Source organism: Heloderma suspectum, chromosome 3 (assembly GCF_057233095.1).
Source record: "Heloderma suspectum isolate Gila_16-S chromosome 3, 16-S_ref, whole genome shotgun sequence".
In the NCBI taxonomy this organism is placed as follows: Eukaryota; Metazoa; Chordata; class Lepidosauria; order Squamata; family Helodermatidae; genus Heloderma; species Heloderma suspectum.
Window position 1 is genome coordinate 120,646,370 of NC_139460.1, and position 24,726 is coordinate 120,671,095.

Here is a 24,726-nt window from a genome sequence, read left to right on the forward strand (position 1 = left end):
TACAGCACCCACACTACTTTTTCCCTGCCCCATGCTTGTGCTCCTCCCCTTGTTTCTGATTTCTGTCAGTACCCAAGACCTTACAAAGACAAAACCCCTGGCAAGGCATAGCAAATTCTAAAAACCCTAATAATGCATATTAAGCAGATTTGCTAAATTCTCCCAGTTTGCATAATATATAGTCAGGTTGCAGAAAACAAGGTTGCTAATGGCAGAATTTGGCTGACCTCACTGCTTAAGCCAGCATGGCTTAAGAATACCCAGTTTCTTATCATCCACTACCAAAATAAATATAAGCGTGGCATAATTTTGCTTGACACATTTACTGTACTTCAGAACTCAATTAAAACAAAAACAAAAAACCAGCATGAACTTTTTTATGGGGGAAAGACATCTGTTAGCAATGGCACAGTTGATCAACTGTTGCTGAACTGAGTCTGCAGGCTATTTATATTTCCAACAGCTGCTCTCATATTCTTAGAACCAATGAAAACCTTTTCAAGTATTTCTGCAGCCCTCCCCTCCCCTCCCTCCTCTCTCTCTCTCACACACACACACACACACACACACACAAATGGAAATGCAGAAGCCACTTTCAAGGTTTAAAAGCTTTGCAAGATGTTTTAACAAAGTCTCCACGCATAGTCAAAACTTTAGAGGAAGAAAGGTCTTATTGGCCCCAATATGGAAACGCTCAAGTTTTATCTCCAAATTACTCAGTATTTAAATCAAGTTTCTGACTGGATCTCAGACAAATGCTGTGAAATAGCAGGTAGGCATCCATTCAGAATTCAGACTTTAAAATAGTCAACAGTAGAATTCAGACTTTAAAATGTCTACAGTTCTTGAAATATGGGCAACAGCATTCAATCTCCAGACATCATACTGCACCCTGTCAAGAGAAGAACATTAACATTCTACTCTTCTCTGATAAGAGTTTTCTTTCAGAAAACAGAAAATGCTCTGAAATATTCATGGGCATTACTGTTGCAGCAGGATTTTAACTTAAAAAAACCCATGTAAATATAAACAGAACAACACTAAACTTTGGACCACTTTCTTCATGATAAATTTCCAGCATGGATATCACTTCTGTGCAGGAGACTGGGTGCAGGAGACTGGGTATACTCTACAAGTATATACATCGTGTGCAATGACGCACGTGCCCCTACTTTCCCCAAAGGTAAGGTTGCCAAAGTGCAACTCAGAGATGCTGCCTATAACTTTAAAACTTCTGAAGCAGCAGGGAAGGATCCAACCCGTTCCTCCATGTACCTGTCTGTCCATCCTCCTGCCACCTCCTATGGCTCAGACTCCAGGTTTTCTCCACAGCTGGAGGGGAGGATGCACCAACTCAGAACTACTGAAGGGAGAGACAGGATCTCCAGGTTGTGATCTGGCAAACCTGCTCAGTCGTGATTGTGTAAATACCAGATGAGCACAAGCCCCTGTTTATATATCTTAATGGAATTGATTTCCGGATTGGAAATGCATCACGTGTGAAGAGGCCATTTGTTTGCGTTCCCTCCCCCCACATACCAAAAAGTGCATTTAAAATTAGACCAAAATCCCGCTTTTATTTACATTTTGCTTCAGAAACCTAAGTTGTGTTTCTCATTATGTCCAGATCTCACACCTACCTCATACCAAAAGGTACCCAAGAGCTGGTTTAGTTTGTCCACCAGTTCATCCACCAGTTCAGCTTTTGCAAAACCCACTTTGTTATGGACTGTGGGTTCTTCACTGCAAAGAACGTAGAACATCCTGGAGCAAGCCTCCAAGACATCTGTGTCAGAGTGTTTGGTTGAAATGGCTTTCACCTCTCTCAGCAATGCGTCCAAGTGCTGCAAGGAAGGCAAAGGTAGCATGGATGTTGTAAGCTATGAACTAGTGTGGTCCACAGCATAATGTTTGATTTCGACTTGGCCAGGAGACTTAGTCTCAAATCCTTGCTTACACATGGACTCATTGTATAGCCCTGAGCATAGTCCATTGCCTGTCCGCAAAGTGAGAAAATCAGTGACCCAATTCACAGAGAAGGCGGAAACATTATTTTACCCAACCCTTGCAGCATATGCACAGAAGACCTTCCCATGCCACCAGTTCAGAGCTCTAGCATGGAGTAAGCTGTGCAAGAAAGAGTCTCAGAGAAAAGGTGGTACAATTTGATCAGAGGGGAAGGTGATATCCTTGTACATCCCAGGATCTCCCACATTTGCATAGGCTAAGCATCTGCCTTCAAGATCACCACAAGCTGAACATGTTTTTGTGGCGATGGCCAAGTTTTTTCACCACAATGTCCTGGAAGTCAACTCAACCTTTGGAATATTGGATTGTATCCAATGTTAGTTCTACTTAGAGTAGATCCATTGAAATGAAAGATACTTAAGTTAGTGCCATATTGGATACAAGCCACTGTGGTGGAGGGAAAGTCGCTGCCACCTGCAACCACTGGCTCCAGCACACATGGCTGAATGAGCACACCCAAGACCAACCTAATCCTGCAATGGCACACATGAAGAGGTCAGATGAGCTAGAAATTTCAGCAGTTAAAATGAATGACTGGGTGATAGACTAAAGGGCAGTTTTACACCACAGGATATAGTATTACATTTCTCTCTCCCTCCCCCCTCCCCAAAAAGCTCTCTCTCTCTCTCACTCATACACACACACACAACACTAATTCACCTTGTCCAGGGGTCCAGTACTGTACATCTCTAAATCAAAATACTGTGGGATTTGCAAGAGGTTTGTCACTTTTTCTGCATCTACTGAATACTGTAAAAGAAAAACAGGTTCTAAGCGTGCTGTTGAAATTCAAATGAATTATTTAATATGCATTCACAAGAGCAGCTACTAATTACCTTTGCCAAAAGCTGAGGAAGCACCACAATGAAGTGTTCAGTAATTTTACAACAATCTTCCACTTGTATCTTCTTCTCCTTGGCAGACAGGATCTGTAGACAAAGCATTTTGTTGCAATTATAGCATAAGCATGCTGTTGATCAATATTTAAACTAGCTGTAGGGTTAAAACTAGATACAGCAAAATACTAAAAAGCTCCAAATGCTGTCATTAATTGATTAAAATATTTTATTATAGGTTTTTTTAAAGCATGGTTGTTAATTGGAAAGGAAAGTTAGTAGCTTTGCAACCCAGATTCTTTTTGTTCCAAGAAGTATCCTTGTTTGAGCAAAGCAATACAGATTGTAGTTTTTAAAAAACCTCTAGGCATTCCAGCCATATCTTTCCTTGTGAAAGAGTTCAGTGCTTCTTGATTCTGTGAACAATCTATGCAGATCTCTTGGCCCTTTCAGTATCAACAAGCTGGTGCATTTTAAAATAATGGCTGAATAACACCAGCTGCCTAGCCGAACAGAACCGGATTCTGTGATATTGTGAGCCAATAGTTAACTCACAAACCTAAGGAGGTCATAGTGGCTGACAATCATAAACTGTTTTAGAAGTTTCACTCAAATAAGTTGGCCAATCCAGGCATAATGACAAACTGGTTTGATCAAACCAGAAAACATTCCATTAAGATGAATGCCCAAGGGACGAGAAAGAAAGCACACAAGCAAAGGTTTTGCTCCTGATCCCCCAAATCATGCAACCAGTGTTGCTTCACAAACATGATGGCAAAAATAGAGGTAGTTTTCTTTCTCTAAACAAGGAATGGGTAACTTGTGGCCCTCCAGATGTTTTGACCTACAAGTCCCATGATTCCTCACCACTAGCTATGCTGGCTAGGGCTGATGGAAGTTGTAGGCCAAAACATGTGGAAGGCCAAAAGTTGCCCACCTCTTCTCTAAACAATGAAGAGTGGTGCCTTCTTTTTTTAAAATCTGAAGCTCTCCTAAGTAAGTGGGAATGCCATCTTTATCCTCGATTCTCAAAAAGCACCTTTAATAGGCGGATGCAATATGTAATTGTATGGAAATGTAATTAGTTAATTGGGTGACTGGTTACTACATCTTTCATCAGTAGGCCACACTACAAAAGATGCCTTAACAAACAGTTAAACGTTTGTTTTCTAGCCTGATCTTAATTATATGTGCTTGAAAGACTTTAGGAGAAACTGGGAGCAATTTCATGCATTACAATATGTGCACAAAAGCAGGTGCCCAAGTGACTTTTGACCATGAACTCATCTGAAAACTGCACTTTCGTATCTTCCTACAGGAGAGATGCATGAGATCCAGATGCATGTACAACCACTCATCTTCCTACAGGAGAGATGCATGAACTCCCTTATTGGACGAGACAGCCTTCCAAGTCAGTATGCTTAGGACTGCAGCCTTCCTCTAATAATGCAGGACAAATGGAAACTGGGCTGCTCTTACAACCACCCAGACTGGAAAATAAGGTTCTACGAGGATCCTGTACACACTTCCCCTTCATTGCATTGGTTATAGGGTAGGCACCATGTTTGTCTTGCAACCATGATTCTGCTTTGTCACTGCACAGGAAGTTGTTACTGGGGTGATTTGGGGGCAGCATGCACTGGAAGCCCAGACTACCAATACAGTATAAGAAAACTCCACTGACTTTCCTGGTCCCTCCTCTGCCCACAGGAGGATGACCTTCAGCAGCTTCTCGAACAGTTGCTAAGATTATTTCAACGAGGGCACTCTCTTGGGCATCACTCAGTGCTGTAAGCAAAATGACACACAGACTCCATTCAGTCTCACATGAAAAGAAGTGGAGAGCCCAGGATGATTAACATGGAAACTTCATTCATTTCTCTTAGCAATTTTTGTAGGTAGCTAAAAAGGAATACCAGACATTTGCTATATTTATATTGGAAAGTATTTTCTTTACAAAGGGTATTCAGTTATTTATTCTTATTTATTTATAATTAACATTTATATTCCACCTTATTTGCTAAAAAGCCATCAAGGCGGTGAACAACAATTTAAAACTGAGAGCCAGTGTGGTGTAGTGGCTAGAGTGTTGGACTGGGAGTCAGAAGATCCAGGTTCTAGTCCCCACTCGGCATGGAAGCTCACTGGGTGACTTTGGGCCAGTCACAGACTCTCAGCCCGACCTACCTCACAGGGTTGTTGTTATGAGGCTAAAATGGAGAGGAGGAGTATTATGTACACCACCTTGGGTTCCTTAAGTGAGGGAAAAAGGCAGGATATAAATGTAATTAATTAATTAATAAAACAAAAACACCCAAATTCAATAAAAAGAATATTAAACCCATAAAACACTAAAACAGCTACATAATTCAAAGGGCTAAATTAAAGAGATGTGTCTTCACACCCTTTCTAAAAGCCAAGAAAGTGGGGACCACTGCTTAATTTGTGAAACTTACTACCACAGGACATAAAGAAGTACAAAGCTTTAAATACATTCAAGAAAGGAACAGACACATTAACGGTTGATAAAAAACATCAGTGCTTATTAGCTAAGACAGATAGGGCTATCGCTCAGCAAACATGCTCCTGTACAAACACGCAAAGTACCAGTTGCTGCATTCTTTGCTCTAAAGTAGCAATAGAGCTCTCGGAAGGCCAGGACTAATTTTACTGAGCAGGCAACAGAGCTCTAAGTGGAGGGACTGACTCTCCACTTCAGAGCCTACACAACACACACCATTTTAAACTAGTGTTTGATGATGACAAGGAATCCCTGTTCCCAAGACCCACTTGCCTCTCTCATCCAACCTGGCTCTGTAACATGTTGTTTGGGGTTGGGTTGGCTAAACCAGAAGTTAGCAACCCTAGGTGACAGTGCTAAGCTTCTCAGCTCACCTACCTCCTTCATGATCATCAGCGTTTTCCAATAAGAGAGCTGTCATGCACTCCCAGTCTTTCAATAAACTCATGGCCCAATCCCATAGGCTGTCTACAAGGTATGTGACGTGGCTATGTAGCTAAAACAAAAACAAAAAACAGACCTTCAGAAATCATCTATTTAGCATGAGCTCCCACTATGATCCAAGGAGGCAATAAGTGGTGGAGCAGAAATATGCACACAACTTGCAGGAGCTTTGGTTTATGCTGCTACTGCAGCAGCTCCCCACTACCGAAGATGCAAGCTGTTTTTTAAATTGAGCAGTAGCTTATCTCTTCAGCAGTGGAAACAGGCATGGCACCAGCATCAACCAAAATTCTACCTCTGGGCACAGTTCTGCCTCACATGTGAATGTTGCTTCTTTTGATTGCAGCCCATCACATTAAGTTTTTGCCAATGCACAGGACATGAATTATCATACAGAGTCTGGGAAGTGATTCTTTGGTCAAATTAACCATTCATAATTTCCAGTCAAGCCCATGTGTGTAGCAAGTCCAGTATCACTCCTTAACTCAATCTTCTCTTAGCAGGCCCATAAATAATAATTTGTTCTTGTGAAAAAGAGTAAGTTTAAAGTCAAATCTCTATATACACAACTTACTTTTATCATGCTGCAAAATAGGTCAAAATATTACAAACTCTATGTGTTCTCAGATTGAGAGAAATTAGACAGGATTTTGAGTGTATACTGATTAAATCATATTTCTGCCGAACAGCTCTCTGAATAAGACTTTGCAATCCATTATCATATTCCTTAATTTAAAATCCAATGGGAAAACATGAGTTTCCTTATACACTTCAGTTTAAAGACACACACAGGTATGGTTCACACATAACTCTAACTCATGGTTTATTAAACCCAAGGTTTGTTGCCCTACCCTGGGAGGCAATCAACCAAACCATGGTATGTTTTCTCAGTTTCTGGATTGTTTGTTTCCCTCCTCCTTCACCCACTCCCTCATTGTATCCCAAATGCCTTTGCAATGCTGTACTACTGGCATGTAGAGCAGCTGTTTTTTCAGACCACTCTTGCCCACCACTTCTGTAGTCTGGCGAAACAACCCACAGTTCTGGATTCACAACCTATGGTTTAAACAACCCAGAGTTCACAACCCAACAACAAATCATGGGTTCTCTTTCTGGGTTGTTCATAGTTAACAAACCATGGTTATTAATGCGGCTACATTAACACATAATGACAACCCAGAATTCAACAATTCTAGTAATTTCAATAAAGCACCCAACCATTTTTTTATGAACATCGCCAAATTCTTCCCTACTGCCCCTTCAGACACCCTCCTCAAAAAATATATTCATACATGCCTTACTGTCCAGATCCTCCAAAATATCTAGAATTACTTGGAAGTACCCATCACATTTTGAACCATTACCTTCCAGCATACTTTGTATTTCAGCTAATTCTTCAGTCCTAAAAGTGATCTATAAATCTTTGAAACTGCAGGAGGGAAGTTATAAACTCATCCTCACCAATCTGTTTATCCAACATAATTTGCATTTTCTTTACCTCACTTTCCAAGAAGAAAATGATTAGTGTTTTCAACTGGCTAACAACAGGTTCCCGTTTCCCATTTCTTTTGCCAAAAGCTTTCATTTCAATTTCCTGGACAATCAATCTGTCAACAAAAAAAGCAGTCAGTCAGATTCTGCCCCTTAAATTCTGATTTGCAACAAACAATTGCAATGCTTTTCTAAGTCAGTATAGATTCTAATGGCATAATCCTATACATATCCTCTCAGAAGTAATTCCTATAGAGTGCCATGGGACTTATTCCCAGGTAAGTGGGTACAGGATTGCAGCCTAAAGCATTTATTATAAAATCAACAAACATGCACTACTCCAACATATTAATGTTGTCTGGAGTCATATAGTTTACAATAACCAGAAATCTAATCACTTTGGGGAGTGCTAAAGGTCAAAAAGAATTCAAGTGGGTGCATAGTGATGGGTATCGCTTTAATTGACTACTCCTTTAAAAGGGATCTACTTTAAGCAAAGTTGGAAAGTATAAGTAAGTATAAAATAAGTATCTCTCCTTTCAATAGTGAATGCAGCTGGTGAGTGCCACAAAGGTCATAGCCAAAACAAGGCCAGTTAGAAGCAAGAGGTAGGTATCAGGATGCACAGACGAATCTCAAAGCTTGCAGAAGTAGAAACAAAATCTTTTTTAAAACACCTAATGGGGGTAAAACCAGTCCAATGAGGGTTCAGCACTCTCAATATCCACCAAATGTAGTGTGTCAGTTGGAAAAGGGAAGAGTGAACACCTTGGTATTAGAGGAAATAGGCGGTCCAAGACAAGACCCTGAAAGAATAATATCCCTGTATTTCAGGGGCAGGCAATATAGTACCCGTGAGCACCAATGTGCTCCCAGACAGTTTCCTTGGTACCCACGGAGACATCTTATTCCTCCCAATTTTTTAATATATTTTCTTACTGGCAACTACAATTGCTTCAAAGCAAAGTGGGAGCCTCTAGCTACTGCAATCTTAATTTCTCATGAATGCCTCTGGGCAGGTTACTTGTCCTTTGTTGATTAGCCATGCCCACCTATGACAGCCATTTTACGGTTGTACCCACAACAATTTCTCAAATTTCTAAATGTGCTCAGAGGCCCAAAAGGTTGCCTACCCCTGCTATATATTAAAGATCTATGTAGGAAAAGGTAAGTAGTTTGTTTTCAGAGCATTTAAATGAAAACTGCTATTTATCAGATTAACAGCAGCTTAAGAATACCATGGGAAGCAGAAAGGAAATAAAGGAAGATACATAAGAGCCTTTATTTGGGCATTATGAATACGATGGCTTTGCAGGCCCCTTCCAACCCTACTACTATTCTATGATTCATTCCCGATCCCATGGAGGACAGTAACTGTATTCAACCAAACGCAGTTACAATCTTCCTTCAGACCTTCCATTCAATACAAAAAGGTCGGGATGGAGCCGGTGTCCCCTCCAAGATTACAGTTTTGAACACCTGAGCAGGGCTACGGCTATGATCCAGTCAGAAAATTTTAAGGTGATGATGTTTGTTTGTTTTATTTATTTATAAAATTTATATACTGTTCCTCATCAAGGTATCTCAAAGCTGTGTAAACTAAAAACATACACACAATTATTTTTTAACAAAGCAAATACATCAATAAAACAATGGCTGATTTCAATCAACAATCAGGAAATGCTTGCCTGAAAAGAAAATGTTGCAAATGCGTGGGTTCTAAGGCGACATCGGTAGTGGAGTAAGACTTGAATTTTGGGGTGTTAAAAGGTCACAGATTGAAGTGAGAAGGGGAGAGACTTGAGGGTAGAGAGAGAGAGTTTTGTGGAGCTGGAAGAAAGGATAAGTTAAGGAGGTAAATAACCTGGCAACAGCTTTCCTACGGAATTAAAGTTCACAGAGAGCATAGCGTATGCTTTGATGGGGGGGACGGACACCTTCATTCTCAGATCACCAAGAAGAGATACCTTCAGAATCACTCTTGAAGAGCCGAAGGAAAGGTCACTCATCTCTTGTCACCACATTTTCGAAGAATCAAAAGAAAACGTGAGCAACAATTATCTAAAAATACCCTCTCTCTTAGTACATGAGAATGCAGGTGCCCCTCAAAAGGCAGGAATGGAGTTAGACTCAAAAGTAACCAAATCTCCCCAGAACATAATTGCTGCAGCAGAAGAATTTGGATATCGAGGCAGAACTGAAACTTAGAGTTGGGCTTGGAGAGTTGTGTTTTGGCAAGCTCCGTGGATTCACTTACATATTTTTACCTACATTTTGTCTTTTATTTATGGTCCTGGTATTTTAATTGGTTTGCCAAGTTGCTGTTTTAGTTACTGGCTGTCTCAGCTGGTGGTGAGGCTTTGTTTTATTATTTTTATCTATCAGGGACTTCTGACTTCATATGAATGAATGAAAGCCTATGTTTCCTCTATGCATTTGTCTGAGGATTGCAGAGATTGCCGACTCCCACTTTGGATATTTTGGATATTAAATGCACCAGAAAGCTGATGTTTTGAATACTTCTTGCAGCTGTTAGCATTCTTACTACGTCGGTTTTGCAGGCAAGTGTCCACAAATAAGTTTGAATTAATGAACTTATAAAAACAAATGCTGCCTGGCTGAGAGAAACTTCTCGATTGCTACTTCTCAATTGTTCATAATGGATTGCAACTGATTGTAAATTGTAAACCACGAAAATGGTTCTCACCAGAAAGGGCTATCGTGTCCTTGGTATTTCTCCCGCCATAGGGAAATGAACGGAGAAGACAATCTAAAAGTACTAAGTTCTTCCCAACCAGTATCAAAACTGGAGCAAATACAAAGGAAGTTATATGAGGCTGGACAGCCATCTGTCAGGGATGCTCTGACTTGGATTCCTCCATTGAGCAGGGGGTTGGACTCGATGGTCTTGCAGGCCCCTTCCATCCCTACTATTCTATGATTCTATGAAGTTGAAGAACCTACATGCTCCCTACGTTCTCCAAATTCCATGTTTGACTGGTCTTTGGACCTTAAAGGAAACACTGTAGATTTAATGAGGTTTCAGGTCTTGTAAATCTTGCAACACAGCTGGCAATAGCTGAAAAAACAGCAGCTTCAGGGTTAATACAGATTACTGAAAAAGACTCCCAGCTGAAGGAGTTGATGTTTAGACAGGTTATGGAGCTGGAGCTGCCGTGCTGTGATAGGATGCAAATACGGAAAAGCTCTTGAAACAGCATGAGGAACCTAAAGGAGACAGTCCTTTAAATGGAGATAGCTCCTCAAATGGAGATAGCACTCTAACTGTCCCAACTGAAGGCTGGTTCCTTATGATGATGAGGGACTTGGAACATATTAAATCTTTTCTTTCAGAATGTAATAACCTTCTAACCATATTGGTCAAAATTCATAAACATGTTGGTCTGGATTCTGATGGCATGGATCCAAGAATGGTGTTAAGAACTTCTAGGGTATCAATAAACAGTCCTTTTGTGTTAAATAATAAGGCATGTAAGAGACTGGTTAAAAAGAAAGGGATCTGGAAGGCAACTGATGATGGTCCTGTTAAACCCAAAATTGGAAATGCATCTGATGTCTTTTTGCAATCAACCCTACCAATACCATCACAGAATGCAAGAAAATGTCAAAAGGTAGCTTTGCAGAAAAAGAGCAATAATATAAAAAATGTGAAGAAGTTCCATTAATATAAGAACATGAATTATAATACACTTTAAAAACTATTAGAAGGTTTATCTAAGGTGCCTCCAAAGTCATCAAACCAGAGTACTATGAAAAGTGAGAGCACAATCTTGTGCTGTGAAGTCAGTACCTCAGAGAGAGTCAGATGCTATGACAACTCCACATGAGAATACAGAATCAAGGCTCCATGTAGATGGAATTCAAGATCCTTGGCAATATGTTAATGACATGCAGACTGGTCCAAGGACTAAGAAGCAGGAGATAGAACATGGTTGTGTTCATGGTTTCAACACAATGAAAATAGTGAAAATGGAAACCTTATTAATCTGGAGGATTCACATATGAATGACCATTACAGCAATGTATTACTATTAAGTCCAATGCAGGAGCCACTTTATATTGAGAAGACAAGAATCTGTCTTGTCCCAGAAGAAGAAAAAACTCCTGGGTTCCTTCTCTGCTCTTCCAAATCAATCTCAGGAAGAGATAATTGACACAATATCTTTATGAGAGACACTTATTTGCCTTAGAAATCCACACAACGATCAACCACCACCGGGAGTGGAAATCAAGAAAAGTTCCATATAATCTTGAAAGAGACTCCGCTCATATTATTTCTGAAACAAACAAAAGAATTGCTTGCTCTGCTCAAAACCAAGCATCTCAAATTTCTGCAAATTGGTTGGCAATGAGAGAATTAGAACCGCACGAGCTGGGCAATTGTGAAAGGAAAAGAAAAAACATATGCATTTCTCCTGAAATCCATAATCCAAAACCCAATCCCACTCTCTTCCGAAATGGTGCCATGTTAGGATAAAGGAGTGGTGGTGAGATAGAGCTTTTGACAGAACACTGACAGCTAAATGCACAAGTGAAGAGTATACTTTGCTGCCTTTCATGGAATTTGACTGACTGGAGGAATAAATTGGAAGATAACTAATATTTAAACTATATCAATAATTTTCAGATTTTGCTTTTCCAAGACACTTGGCTGTGGAATGATATTAGCTTACCTGGCTATGAAGCTTATTCTTTATCAACATCTAAGCATCCTAAGGGTGGTAGATCAGGAGGGGGATTAGCAATTCTGGTTTCTACTTCCCTTTGTGCCTCAATTTTGCCTCTTAAACAATTAGATCCCTGTGCTATGTCTCTTTGGAATAAAGGTAACTCGGTCACATATGTTTTTGTTAATATTTATATGCCACCATATTTTGATGTAGGTTCCTGGGACAAACTGGAAAATGTTCTGTCTGATCTTGAATCCCAGTACCCTGCTGCCTCTTTGATGGTTGCCGGTGACTTTAATGCACATACTGGATCCCATAATGGTGCTGGTGCAGAGGCAGCAGGGTTTTATGGGGATCTATGGCAAAATATGGGACCTAGGAGATCTAAGGATGTAAAGATTAATAGATCTAGTTTGGATCTTATTGCCATGGCAGCTAGACAGAATCTTGTCATTATTAATGGACCTGAAATGGACAGCTCACAAGGTGAATTTACTTATATAAGCTGCTTAGGGGCAAGTATTGTAGATTATGTCATGATCTCCCATTCTTCTTGCCCTGCAATAATATCTTTTATGGTAAACTGTGTGGTAGGTGGTGACCTATGGCTCGATCCCCCTCCATCCAATTCTTATTTCTGTGTTACACTCTGATCTGGAATCAAAATTATATTCGGGGGATTTTATGGTTAAGACATGCTGTAATGAATGTTGTTGATATAAACACAGCAGTATCGCTATTCCTACAACTGCTGGATTCATTGAAAATTCTTTTTTTCAAAAAGGTTTCTGTCCCTAAGAAGTATCATTTTAATTGGGAAATGACTGGTTTGATGAGGACTGTAAAAGACTGAAAACACAGATGCTAAAAGCGCTCAGATGCTATAGCAATAAGAATTTATCATCAATCCCCCCCTCTTTCTATGAGCTAAGAAAAACTTATAAAAAATTAATTAAACAAAAGAAGAGAAATTATCATAATGAACAATGGAGAGAAATGGGTCTGACCCTTTTTCAAAAAAATCCTACAAACTTTTGGGCCTTAGTATCTAAGATGGAAGGGAAGTCAGTCCCAGTTTTTGATGGCTATATTTCCATGTCCAAATGGGAAAGTCATTTTAGGGAGGTGTTTAATGATCCTACCACTCAAGCAATGGGTTCAAAAGTAGCCTTTGACTCTAACTGGGCCACTCATTGCGATTGTGTTATGATAGATAAAGCCAAAGCACTGATTCGGAAAGAAAAGGCTCCTGGTGAAAATGATCTCCCCTCAGAATTATTTATCTCTTTTCCAGATTGGTGGGCACCTATACTTGCAACTCTGTTCTCCCTTATAGATCGATCTGGTATCCCCTCACCTAGCTGGCTTTCAGCTGTGGTGGTGCCCATCTATAAAAAGGGTCCTAAGGATGACCCAGCAAATTATAGACCCATCAGTCTTCTTGATGTGGCAGGGAAAATATATGCCAGACATCTTTTAGAGAAACTGGAAGACCGGGTTGAGGAAGAGGCTTTGCTCGCTCCAGACCAGGCTGGATTTTGTGCAGGGCAATCAACATGTGATCTTTGTCTCCTACTTAAACACATTATAAATATTCGTTAGCTTTCACCAAACAGATTTTTGTTGCTTTCGTTGACTTAAAAGCTGCTTTTGATTCTATTTCACGTATGTTACAATCCTTAGGAAATGACACACAACTACTAAATTGTATTATGGATCTATACTCAGAGACTTATCTTAAAATTAGAGTAGGCCAAGAGGGTCAACTATCTAATATGGTGTCTTTTACAAAAGGAGTTAGACAAGGATGCTTATTGGCTCCACTTCTTTTAAACCTTTTTTAAATGATGTTGTAGAGTTTTTAAAGGGGGATTGCTATTTTCCAGTTAAAGTTGGTCACAACAAGATTTCTATCCTTCTTTATGCAGATGATGCTGTCCTTATATTTCATGTTCAGGTAGGATTACATAGACTGCTAAGGCAATCTAGCCATTATTGTAGAAAAGAACAACAGAAATGGAGCTTTCTATTAAATAAAATAAAACTAAGATAATGGTGTTTGGTAAATCAAGGCATGTTTACAATTGGAAAATGGATGGGAACAGTTTAGAACAAGTTCCCTCTTTTAAGTATCTTGGGTTCATATTCCAGCAATCAGGGTCTTGGTCCCTCCAGATACAAACCAACGCTGTGCTGGCTGATAAGATTCAGAGGGCACAATCCTATCAGGATAGGCAGCAACCTCTGAACTCGGAGGCAACCGCCTATCCAATGCAGGGCAGGAGAAGCGTGGAGGGGATCATCCCCTCCGCACTTTAGCTGCCCTGCATTTGCAGCTAAACATCTGATTTCGGCTGTCTAGCCGGGGGAAGTCGGAGCGTGGGAAGCGGCGGCTAGACAACACGTTGGATGTGTTGTACCGGATTTCCAACTTCTCCACCCTGGCACGCCCCCAGGAACGCCTCGTTTTTGCCACTCCACGCTCCTCTTCCAAGCGTGGAGTGTGGGGCCATTCCGCGCTGCCTACAAGGCAGTGCGGGACGGGGTGGTCAGTTCTCAGGGACCTGACCTTGGAGCACGGGCTCTGAGGTCAGTTCCCAGGAACTGACCTAACCTATGGCCATCTAGCCACTGACTTAATGGGCTGTTATGCTTCCATCGTACTAAAGGAGGTAAATTTGTGCATTCAGCACTAGACCTTTATTGGGTTAGAGTCCTGCCACAAATACTATATGGGGCCCCGTTGTGGGCAGTAGCTAAATTAGATCCAATTGAAAAAGCCCAAAATAAATTTCTATGCAGACTTCTTTCTGTCCCAGTTTCTACTAAATTGGTAGTAATTCCTGCTGAATTGGGACTGATGTCAATAAAAGTGGAAGCCCTTCAATTAGCCTCTTTTTTTTGCCTAAAGGTGTTATTTAAGCAGACGTCTGACTTTGTATTGACTGTAGTTGAGGAAACGGGCTCCAATTCTTGGAGACAAAAGATTCTCTTCATTATTTCAAATATGGGGTTTTTTATATCCTTCTTAGTGACACTGGGTTATGACAAAGCAAACTCATTACTACCACAACGTCTTAAAGCTATCGAGATGCAGTCTCAACTGGCTGAAATTTCAAGCTGTTTATCAAACAAGGTATATGTGAATTTAGTCCCTTCTTTTCTTAAACTTCTGAATTATTTTGCTGATTTACACTCTAGTAAGATGAGATCAGTATTTTCCTGGGCAAGGCTAAACGTACTTCCATTGGCAGATTGTATGGGGCGCCTTCAGGGTATCGCCAAGGAAGGCAGAGTTTGTTCTTGTAATCCTTTAATTTTGGAAGATACTACCCATTTTATTTTAGAATGTGATACCTATTCTTGTATGAGGAAAACATATATCCTTCCTTTGTTGGTTCAGATGAAAGGATGGTCTCCTATTGAAAAGTTGTATTTTTTATTAAATGATTTTAACAATATGTAACTTTTAGAACTGCTACATTTCTTGTACTTGCCTTGCACTTGCGTGAAAGGGCCAAGGGGATGGATGTAATATGTCTATGTGAAGTTGTATAATGGCTGGCTGCTAAATACAATAAACTTTTGCTTGCTCGCTGTAACCGAATCTCCCCAGAACCAACAAAAACTTGGTAAAAAATATAGGCAAAAATTGGCAAGATTTTAGGAAACAGCAGAATAAACAAGAATTCCAGATGGCTGGCTGACCAGCTGGGGAGGTAGTTAGTAAAAGAGATGTACCTTATCTTTTAGTCTGCATGCTCTTGAGGAACGAAAAGGGAGGGTGAAGAGAGAGAGAGAGAGAGAGAAAGAGAGTGCAATATTTTTCTTGCAGCATGCAGTGGGGTTTCTTTTGAGGTAAAAGATTCCTAGCACTTCATGGCTCTGAGTCCACCTTTTCTCCCTGGTTAATTAAAATAAAGGCAATGAAAATGTCCCCACTCCTGGTGTGCCATCCATCCTGTGATTAGAATGCTAAAAAAAATGTAACATGTCCGGAATACAACACACTCTGTCTTTTACAATTAAGCTTTGATGGGAGGGGGAAGGAGCAGTTTTGATTATTATACAGTTGAATACCATCCTGATCAAACACTTCCCAGGGGAGGGCTGGAGAATATTACAACTTTTAACAGGTGATGTGGAAGGAGGAAAAAGAGGATCAAGTCAAGGAGACAAACAAAGACTCAGCCAGAGGTGACGCAAAGGTTATCATGCACAAAGAGCCTGAAATGACATGCTAAGTTGGAACATTTGGAATGGTGGGCTTCTCCCTGGCTCTTGCTCAGAGGCTAAAATGAAGCCCTTTCATCCCAGTCCAGTTATGACATTATATTGGAGTTCAAGCACTTGGTGACAGAGGGGGAAATGTCAGGACAACTGACAGAGCAGAGACAAGGGGAAAAAGAGAGATTCAAAATGAGAGACATAGCAGGGAGAGAGGAAAGGAATAACACATAAGGGAGAGAAGAGAAACACACAGAAATCTGGAATTGTTTGTTAGTAAACTCATTAATTAATCCACACATTTTCTCTTTCTTCCCACCTGTGTGTATGTTTGAAAAAATTTTATACACACACTCGCGCACACACACACGCACATATACAGTATATATATGTCACTCATAGGCCAAATGGAGGCATTCAGCCCTATACTTTCTGTGAATTTACATAACAGGACAGAACAAGGTAGTAAAACAATGAATAATGTCTTGTGACTGTCCCACCTACAAGAAGCATGTTTAATACTGGTTCAAAAGATATCCCTTTCCAGAGCCCACCTTCCCACTAAGGAAAATGTCACTATGCTCCAATAATGCATTATAAACATACATTAAGGCAGACAGATCATTTTAAGTTGCAATCCTATGGCTGCTAGACAGCATCTAGACGGCCATAGGATTTTTCAGTTTATGGGAACTAGCTGGCTTGGAGCTGGCGCTCCAAGCTCGGTTCCTAGAAATCCGACACCCCGCCCCCGTGTAGGAGGCACAGTTCATCCAAGGCTCCGTGCTCAGAAGAGCAGTGCAGAGCACCTGAAAAGGGGGCATTCCTGGGAAGGGCAGGAGACAACGAAAGCGCCAGTACAATGCTTCCTGTGTGCCACCTCCCTCACCTCCCCTCCCCCGCTCCAAGGCACCCTGGCTAGACAGCCGAGATCAGCTGTCTAGCCACAAATGCAGGGCAGCCGAAGCGCAGAGGAGAAGATCCCCTCTGCACTCTCCTGTCCTGCACTGGATAGTTGGCTGCTTCCAAGTTCGGAAGTGGCCAACTTTCCACATAGGATTGCGCCCTTAAATTCCTTCCAATACATACCTAACATAAAACCAGTCAAGAAATGGAAAAGGATATTCATAAAAGAACTCAAAATGGATAGAAATCTACCTGTGTTCTACATTATCTAGTGGCATCTACCAGAAAGTAATTACGTCTATGGAAGACCAAAACACATCATATTGGGAGGATGACAAAGAACTACAAGCACTAGCCAGGAAACCAACTGAAGTTAAGGCATGGTGCCTACGATAGTTTATACACAAAATGGAGGATAGCAAAATTACTAATGTGATCTGCAACAAAATGTTGCAGTGTGGAGTGACGTTATTCAGTGTTCGAGTCAGTCAGCCATGCCTTCTTTCCATTCCCCATCCTGGTTTACTGCTCCCTCCCTTCACCTCCAATAATCACTCAGTATTCCATGGCCACTGAGCACACTCAGTCCTCACTGAGTTGTTTTCTGCTGTCTCCTCCCCCTCTTAGAGTTTTTTACCTAAAAAGAAAGGTTTCCCAAAGAACGCTGATACCTCCCTATTGTGTATAGATGGTGCTGTTTTGGCTACACAATCCACAGCACTCACCTCTGAACTCTGGGAAGAGAGGGCATAATAGCTGAGGGGAAATGACCTGAAACAGAGACAATGGTTATAGAATGCTGCACTAGATGGACCTTGATCAAATTCTGCATGGCTGTTCTTAAGTTCTTACACACCCTAAGTAAAACACTTCACACAGGAAGAAAATAACTTAAGATAGAACTAAGAAAGATATGGAGACCCAATTCTTAAGACTGAAGTCTTTCGCCCTTCTAAAAAATATGAATGAGTGGAAATGAGCGGAAACGTTCACTTCCAGGCTGGGGCAGGTCAGTGGAGCTCCCTTCCTGTGAGCTCTGCTGACCGTCCCCATCAGGTGATTTTTAGAACCGTGAAAGCCCTTTTGTACCAACTGTTGTTCCTTCAAGTGCATGGACACAATAGCATACTACCCACTGTGACCAACCAGCTGCTTGTGGGAAGCCTGTGTGTGTGTGTGTGTGTGCGCGCGCATGCGCATGCACATGCTTGTGCATGTGTCTAACAGAAGAATTTGATATCTTGAACAGAAGCCAGCATTCTGAAGACCACTTCTTTCGATATCTGTTGTGCTTGGGTACAGATCACCAAATACAAAATATATATGCACCACATTAGGTATGAAGAAACACCTGTGTGTTGAAATCAGTGTATTTACCTTTAACATTCACAAATAGTGAACAGGAAAGGACTGGGCCCCTGTTCACATGTAATGGAATGCATTAAGAAGTAAGCAGCCAGGCAATTTGTCCATCTAGTTGTCAGAAGTTGAGAGAGTGTGATAGGATGAAAGGGGAAATATAGGAACATAGGAAGCTGCCTTATACCAAGTCAGATAATTTGTACATTGAGCTAAGTATTACCTACCCTGACTCGCAGAGGTTCTCCTAGGTCTTCCCATCACCTGCTACTTTTTTTTTAATTATTATTGGAGATGTCAGAGATTGAACCTCGGACATTGCATGAAAAGCATGTGCTCTACCACTGAGCAAAGGTCCTGCTCTTACAGGGAGGAGGGGCTGGTGCCATGGCAACCCCAGAAAAATGCAATGTGTCAGAAGGGATGGAAACACCCCCTCTCCATTTATTGTTTAAAAAAAAAAAACCTTATGTGAGGCATCATGGGGATCCTTCTGGTTCAAAGTGTGGGGTAGAAATGAAAACAAACAAACAAACTTATTTTAATGAAAAATTAGGGAATTTCTTCACAGTTTTTGTTCATCCCTTACTACATTGTTTTCTTTTTGACTATGGCTTGGGAACAAAGAATTTCCTACAAAGTGGGCCCTCTGAGTACAAAAAGGTATGTTTCTAGCCCTATTGAGTGCAGAAATGAGCTTGAAAACATATGCTGCTAAGCTTGGTCCATTCTCAAAGGGGGGGGCAGGGGCTGAGCAAGATTATCAGTGGTTATGGGGTATAGCTTGAGTATAGTTCATTGCTTCTCATTCCTCCTCACTGCTAAAAGAATAAGAACAAGTTGTAAGAAAGGAGTTAAACTGAAATGGCTTATGTTGTGTAAGTTCAGATGAAACAGAACTGGGTTCCACTGGTATAGAGTCTGGATCTTATTAGCACAGATTCTACAAGCTCTAGACATGTACAAGAAAAATGTATATATAGAAGTTAACTAATAATGACTGTGAGAGTGTATATTTGGGTATTCCGCTATGTATAAAGACCAAAACCTTCACTGCTACAGTTCTTATGTTACTGCATACACACACCTGTGTACACAAGTTTCGATCTCACTGAATGAAAACACAACAAGAATCATAAGAGTGTGATCACTCAGAAGAGAAGCAGGGAAAAGAGTCATGCATCATGTTGCTTACAGAGGATGAAACATAGGTCCTGCGGTTGTGAAGCCAACAAGTACCATATAAAATAGTTAAGCAGTTACCTTTTATAAAGTAGTTCCCCAGCTGCTATGGCCAGCGGTCGGTGGGTGGTGTAAACAAACTGGTATAAGGTTTCACAGTCTTCAGATGACAATGCATCTTCACAGTTCCTGTACAGAGACAAAGTATTAAGTATGTTTTGTCAAAGAAGGGTATTATTACACGTACTAACAGCATAATCCTGGGCATGTTTACTCAGAAGTAGGAATGATGCTTACTCCCGGATAGATGTGGATAGGATTGCAGCCTATGCCTATAATACTTTGGTTGAGGCTTAATCCTTCACTGTCTTGCAGTCCATTTGATATCTTTGCAAGATGAACACAGATATCCCATTCAATTAAAGTGGCTGCATCTTTATATTCCCATGGAACAAATTCTTATGCCAAGAAAAAATGCAAGGCAGTGGAGAATTGGTCCTCTGAGCATGTAGCAACTGCCACAGAAAAGAATAAGGAAAGCCATTTCATGTGCTGAATATTTAATATTCAGCACACCAATAAACATTAGGTAAGTATATCTTTGCCACACCCACCATGGAATAATGAATATCATTTGCAACCATTTTACAGATAGAAGCGTTATTCAGGTGTCTACCTGAACATGAGAGCTAAAACTGTGTAGGGACCGGAAATGCACATACAAGCCCCACCCTCAACATCTCCAGGCCCTCATTTCACCAAATTCATACCAGTGGTCAAACTTTCCTCTAACACAAGCAGAGATCCTTCTGTTTTTCATTAATTATAGATGCAATTAAAGGTCAACAAGGCATTTGAAGTCAGACATTGCACTGCATTATATTTTAGTTTTGCCATCCATTTCTGAAACATTACATGTTTGTGTAAAACTGATTAAATTCAGGCAATGATAATGAAATGCCAAGACTTAAGTTTTGCAAACAAACCATCCACCATCCGTATTGAAAAAACTGTACCCCTTCCATGTTAGATGGCAGCTCCTTAGCCATAAGCACTGCTTCAATCCTCACAAATAACCATCTATCAAAGTCAGAACTTGCCACCCTCCAATCCTGTCCCCTAGCAACTAATTAGTTTACAGAATAAACATTTCACTAACAATGAGTTAAATTGGACATCCAGTTTGTTGGCAGGGATTGCTGCAGAGAAAAGTTCTTGAAAACCATACTTTGGCTAAGAATTGGTATCTACCATCATTGTAAACAATGCAAGAGTGGAGGGTTGAAAGCACAAAGGGATCTGATGAGAGCACACATTGCTGACTTGTTGACTATGAGAGACAAGGAAGCCTCAAATAAATTGCAAGCTGATCATTATCGTCCTGTCCATCATTTTCAGAGAGCTGTCTGTTATTTTTTAAATAAAAGTTTCTCACTCCTCTTAGGTTGCTCTTGGTAAAACTTTTTCCAAAGTACATAGATATTGACACCATCTGATAATCAAGGAAACAGCTTTTCAGAAACCTAGAAACGATCAGACCTCTGAAATTTCTTTTTCTTATATAAATCCAGTACTGGACAAGTAACAGATATACAAAACTACTATTTAGTTTCTAAAAACCCTAAAAGACTGATAATAGAAAAGAGGGACGGTTTTGGTATATGTGACTATTCACTAAAATGGCAATCCTAAGCTTAATTAATAATTAATAAATCATGTCATTTATATATTTTATGATGTAATCATTAAACTGTTCAAAGAGTTTTGCATACAGCTGAACTGACTTACTAACTCAGAAATCCTGTTGCAGAAAATACAGCTTATACTCAATAAACATATTTAGGATTGGGTTGTAACGCTTTAACCAAATGGTTTCAACTGAGCTGCGTAGAAAACCGCTGGAACAATCAAATTAAGTCATAAAATATGCAGATAATATAAATTAACATAATTAAGTTATTTATCTGCAACATAAAATGCTTGGAATTTTGCAAATTCATTGGAATAATGAAGTCATGAAATTATTCTTTGCCACATAATGGCATACGAGTACACAGGATATCAACAAACATTTTTCTTTAAAACACCAAACGTTTAGCTCAACAGAACACAGGCTTCCTCTACAGCACTAGGTGGGCAACTGGTGGCCCTCCAGATGTTGTTGGATGCGACTTCCGTCAGCCCTAGCCAGCACAGTGAGGAAAGATGGGAGTTGCGGTCCAACAACATCTGGAGGGCCACCAGTTGTCCACCCCGATAATCTGCCTTCCCCAACATGGTGCCCTCCAGATGTTTTGGACCACAGCTCCCAGCAGCCTTGACCATTGTCCATGCTGGTTGGGGCTCGTGGGAACTGAAGTCCAAAATAACTGGAGGACATCAGGTTGGGGAAGGCTGCGGTAGATATTCACGCAACTGTATTTCACACACTGCAACCATAATTTATCCCTTAACTGTCCTCAGACTGAGAAGGTGGAGGTGTACCACATTCCTGACCTCTGCCCAAGACACACACACCCTGAACCATCCACAAAGGCCCCTCAGGATGGGAACGTGATGTCCTCTTCAGGGCGTCTTCTTTGGGTGTCTCTGCCATCAGAGGCAAGGTAAGTAGCGATGCAATAGGGCCTTTTAATAGCATCATTCTGTCTTCAGAATGTCACTCACAAAGGAGGCTCACCTGATGCCACTTTTGGTATCTTTCCCACACTTTTTTATTTGCCAAGACTTTCTAGATGCCATTTTAAACTTGCTTGGCCCTGGTTTTTAGCTGACTTTTGTTTTTATTGCCCTGCAATTATTTCTTGTATTTGGATTTTCACTTGGTTGCTTTAGCAGCTCTGCAAACCCTTCATGGTTAAAGAGAAGGATATAAGTACACAAGATGATAAATATCTGTCGCTCAAGTATCGAGCCTTTTTCTCTATGCAAGCCCTTACGTGAGGCAGAAGAAAGCATTGCTTTTGAGAGTACAACTCAAAAGGTGTTGGTATTTAGGAGCCTAAGTCAAAACTCTGTCCCTTTAAGCTGCTTCCAGCTCAGAGCTGATGCGCAAGGCCTGGTTGGTTTAATACATAACGGTTCAATTTGTCTCTGGCCTTTGTCAGAGCAATGTCTCCTGTTTCCTGGAAGTTCTCCTAAGTCCTATGGGAACCTGCCTTTGACCTACCAGCCACTTGCTCATTTGACTACCTGCACACCACTTCCAGTTCAGGACCTCAAACATCCTCTCCCTCCACAGGCCTCACTGGGATGTGTATTATTGTTGTTATTAATTTCATTTCTATACTGCCCAATAGCCGACGCTCTCTGGGAGCTTCACAACAATTCATAAAAAATAAAAAAAGACAACATTATAAATATTATAAAACAACATTATAATACAAAATGGTCTAATTTTTTTAAGATACAACATTTAAAACAATTAAATAGCTACAAACAGTATCAATTCAGTTTCAATAACAGACCTGTTGAAGACAGCCAACATGCAGTAAGTGCCCCATCATACAGTCTGGGCCAGAAATATTGGAACAAGGATAACTCTTTTGGCAGTTGGCCTCTGTACACCACCACATTGAAGTTGAAAGGAAACACACCCAGATGGGAGCAAAGTCAGGACTTTCAGCTGTAATTCAAGGGGTTTGACAAAAGTGGGGCACTAACCATTCAGGAAGGACAGCCAGTGGCATGCACATACACCCATCGTTGGTGGCTCATAAGTAATGGAACAAACCAACATCATTTCAAACTTAAGGGTCGCCTTTAATACCTGGATGAAAATCCTTTGCAGTCAATGACCGCCTGAAGTCTGGAACCCATGGACATGACCCAATGCTGAGTGTCCTCCTTGGAGATGCTTTGCCAGGCCTTTACTGCAGCTGCCTTCAGCTGCTGCTTGTTTGTGAGTCTTTCTGCCTTCAGTCTTGTCTTCAGTAAGTGAAAAGCATGCTCTATTGGGTTGAGATCAGCTGACTGACTTGGCCACTGAAGAACCTCTCACTTCTTTGCCTTCAGAAACTCTTGGGTAGCTTTTGCTGTATGTTTTGGGTTATAATCCATCTGCAATATGAAGCAGCATCCTATCAGTTTGGCAGCATTTGGCTGAATCTGAGCAGAAAGTATAGCCCTATACACTTCAGAATTCATCCTGCTGCTTTTATCAGCAGTCAGGTCATCAATAACCACCTGTGACCCGGCTCCATTGGCAGCCATACATGCCCATGCCATAACACTGCTTCCACCATGTTTGACAGATGATGTGGTCTGCTTTGGATCATGAGCTGTTCCTTTCCTTCTCCATACTTTTCTCTTCCCATCATACTGGTACAAGTTAATCTTGGTTTCATCAGTCCAAAGAATCTTATTCCAGAACTGGGCAGGCTTTTTTTAGGTGTTTGCTGGCAAAGGCTAATCTGGCCTTTAGGTTCTTGAGCGTTACCAGTGGTTTGCACCTTGTTGTGAAGCCTCTGTATTTACATTCATAAAGCTGTCTCTTGTCTGTAGAGGTTGACAATGACATGCCTACTTCTGCAAGAGCGTTCTTGACCTGGCTAGATGTTGTGAAAGGGTTCCTCTTCACCATGAGCAGAATTCTGCAGTCATCCACTTTAGTTGTCTTCCGTGGTCTTCCAGGCCTTTTGCTGTTGCTGAGCTTGCCAGTTAATTCCTTCTTTTTCAGGATGTTCCAAACTGTTATGTTGGCCACTCCCAATGTTTTTGCTATCTCTCTGATGGGTTTATTTTGTTTCCTCAGCCTAATGATGGCCTCCTTCACTCGCATGGACACCTCTGTGGACCTCATGTTGGGAGTTCCAGTGAACAGCTACCAAATGCAAATGTAACACTCAGAACCTCCTCCAGGCCTTTTATCTGCTTGATTGGTCATGGGGTACCCAGGAAACAGGCCACACCTGGCCATGCAGCTGCTTGTCAGCCATTCGTTCCATTACTTATGAGCCACCAATGATGGGGGGGGGGTATGCCACTGGCTGTCCTTCCTGAATGGTTGGTGCCCCACTTTTGTCAAACCCCTTGAATTACA

General features: G+C 40.9%; 1 protein-coding gene across 4 annotated transcripts in view; it reads right to left on the minus strand.

Annotated features, from left to right (window-relative positions):
* Nucleotides 1–24,726, minus strand: part of LOC146350131 (cohesin subunit SA-2-like) — an 87,019-nt gene that overhangs the window by 29,621 nt on the left and 32,672 nt on the right. For all 4 annotated transcript variants that reach the window (XR_014789191.1, XM_084844315.1, XM_084844313.1 and 1 more), the window contains exons 14-20: nt 19,767–19,874; nt 7,328–7,436; nt 5,764–5,881; nt 4,549–4,652; nt 2,865–2,957; nt 2,689–2,778; nt 1,641–1,844 (exon numbers count right to left, since the gene is read on the minus strand). Coding sequence is in view for 3 of the 4 variants with exons in the window: in XM_084844315.1 (XP_084700441.1) it covers nt 1,641–1,844; nt 2,689–2,778; nt 2,865–2,957; nt 4,549–4,652; nt 5,764–5,881; nt 7,328–7,436; nt 19,767–19,874 (826 nt within the window). In the remaining variant the exon portion in view is untranslated. The remainder of the gene's footprint in view (nt 1–1,640; nt 1,845–2,688; nt 2,779–2,864; nt 2,958–4,548; nt 4,653–5,763; nt 5,882–7,327; nt 7,437–19,766; nt 19,875–24,726) is intronic.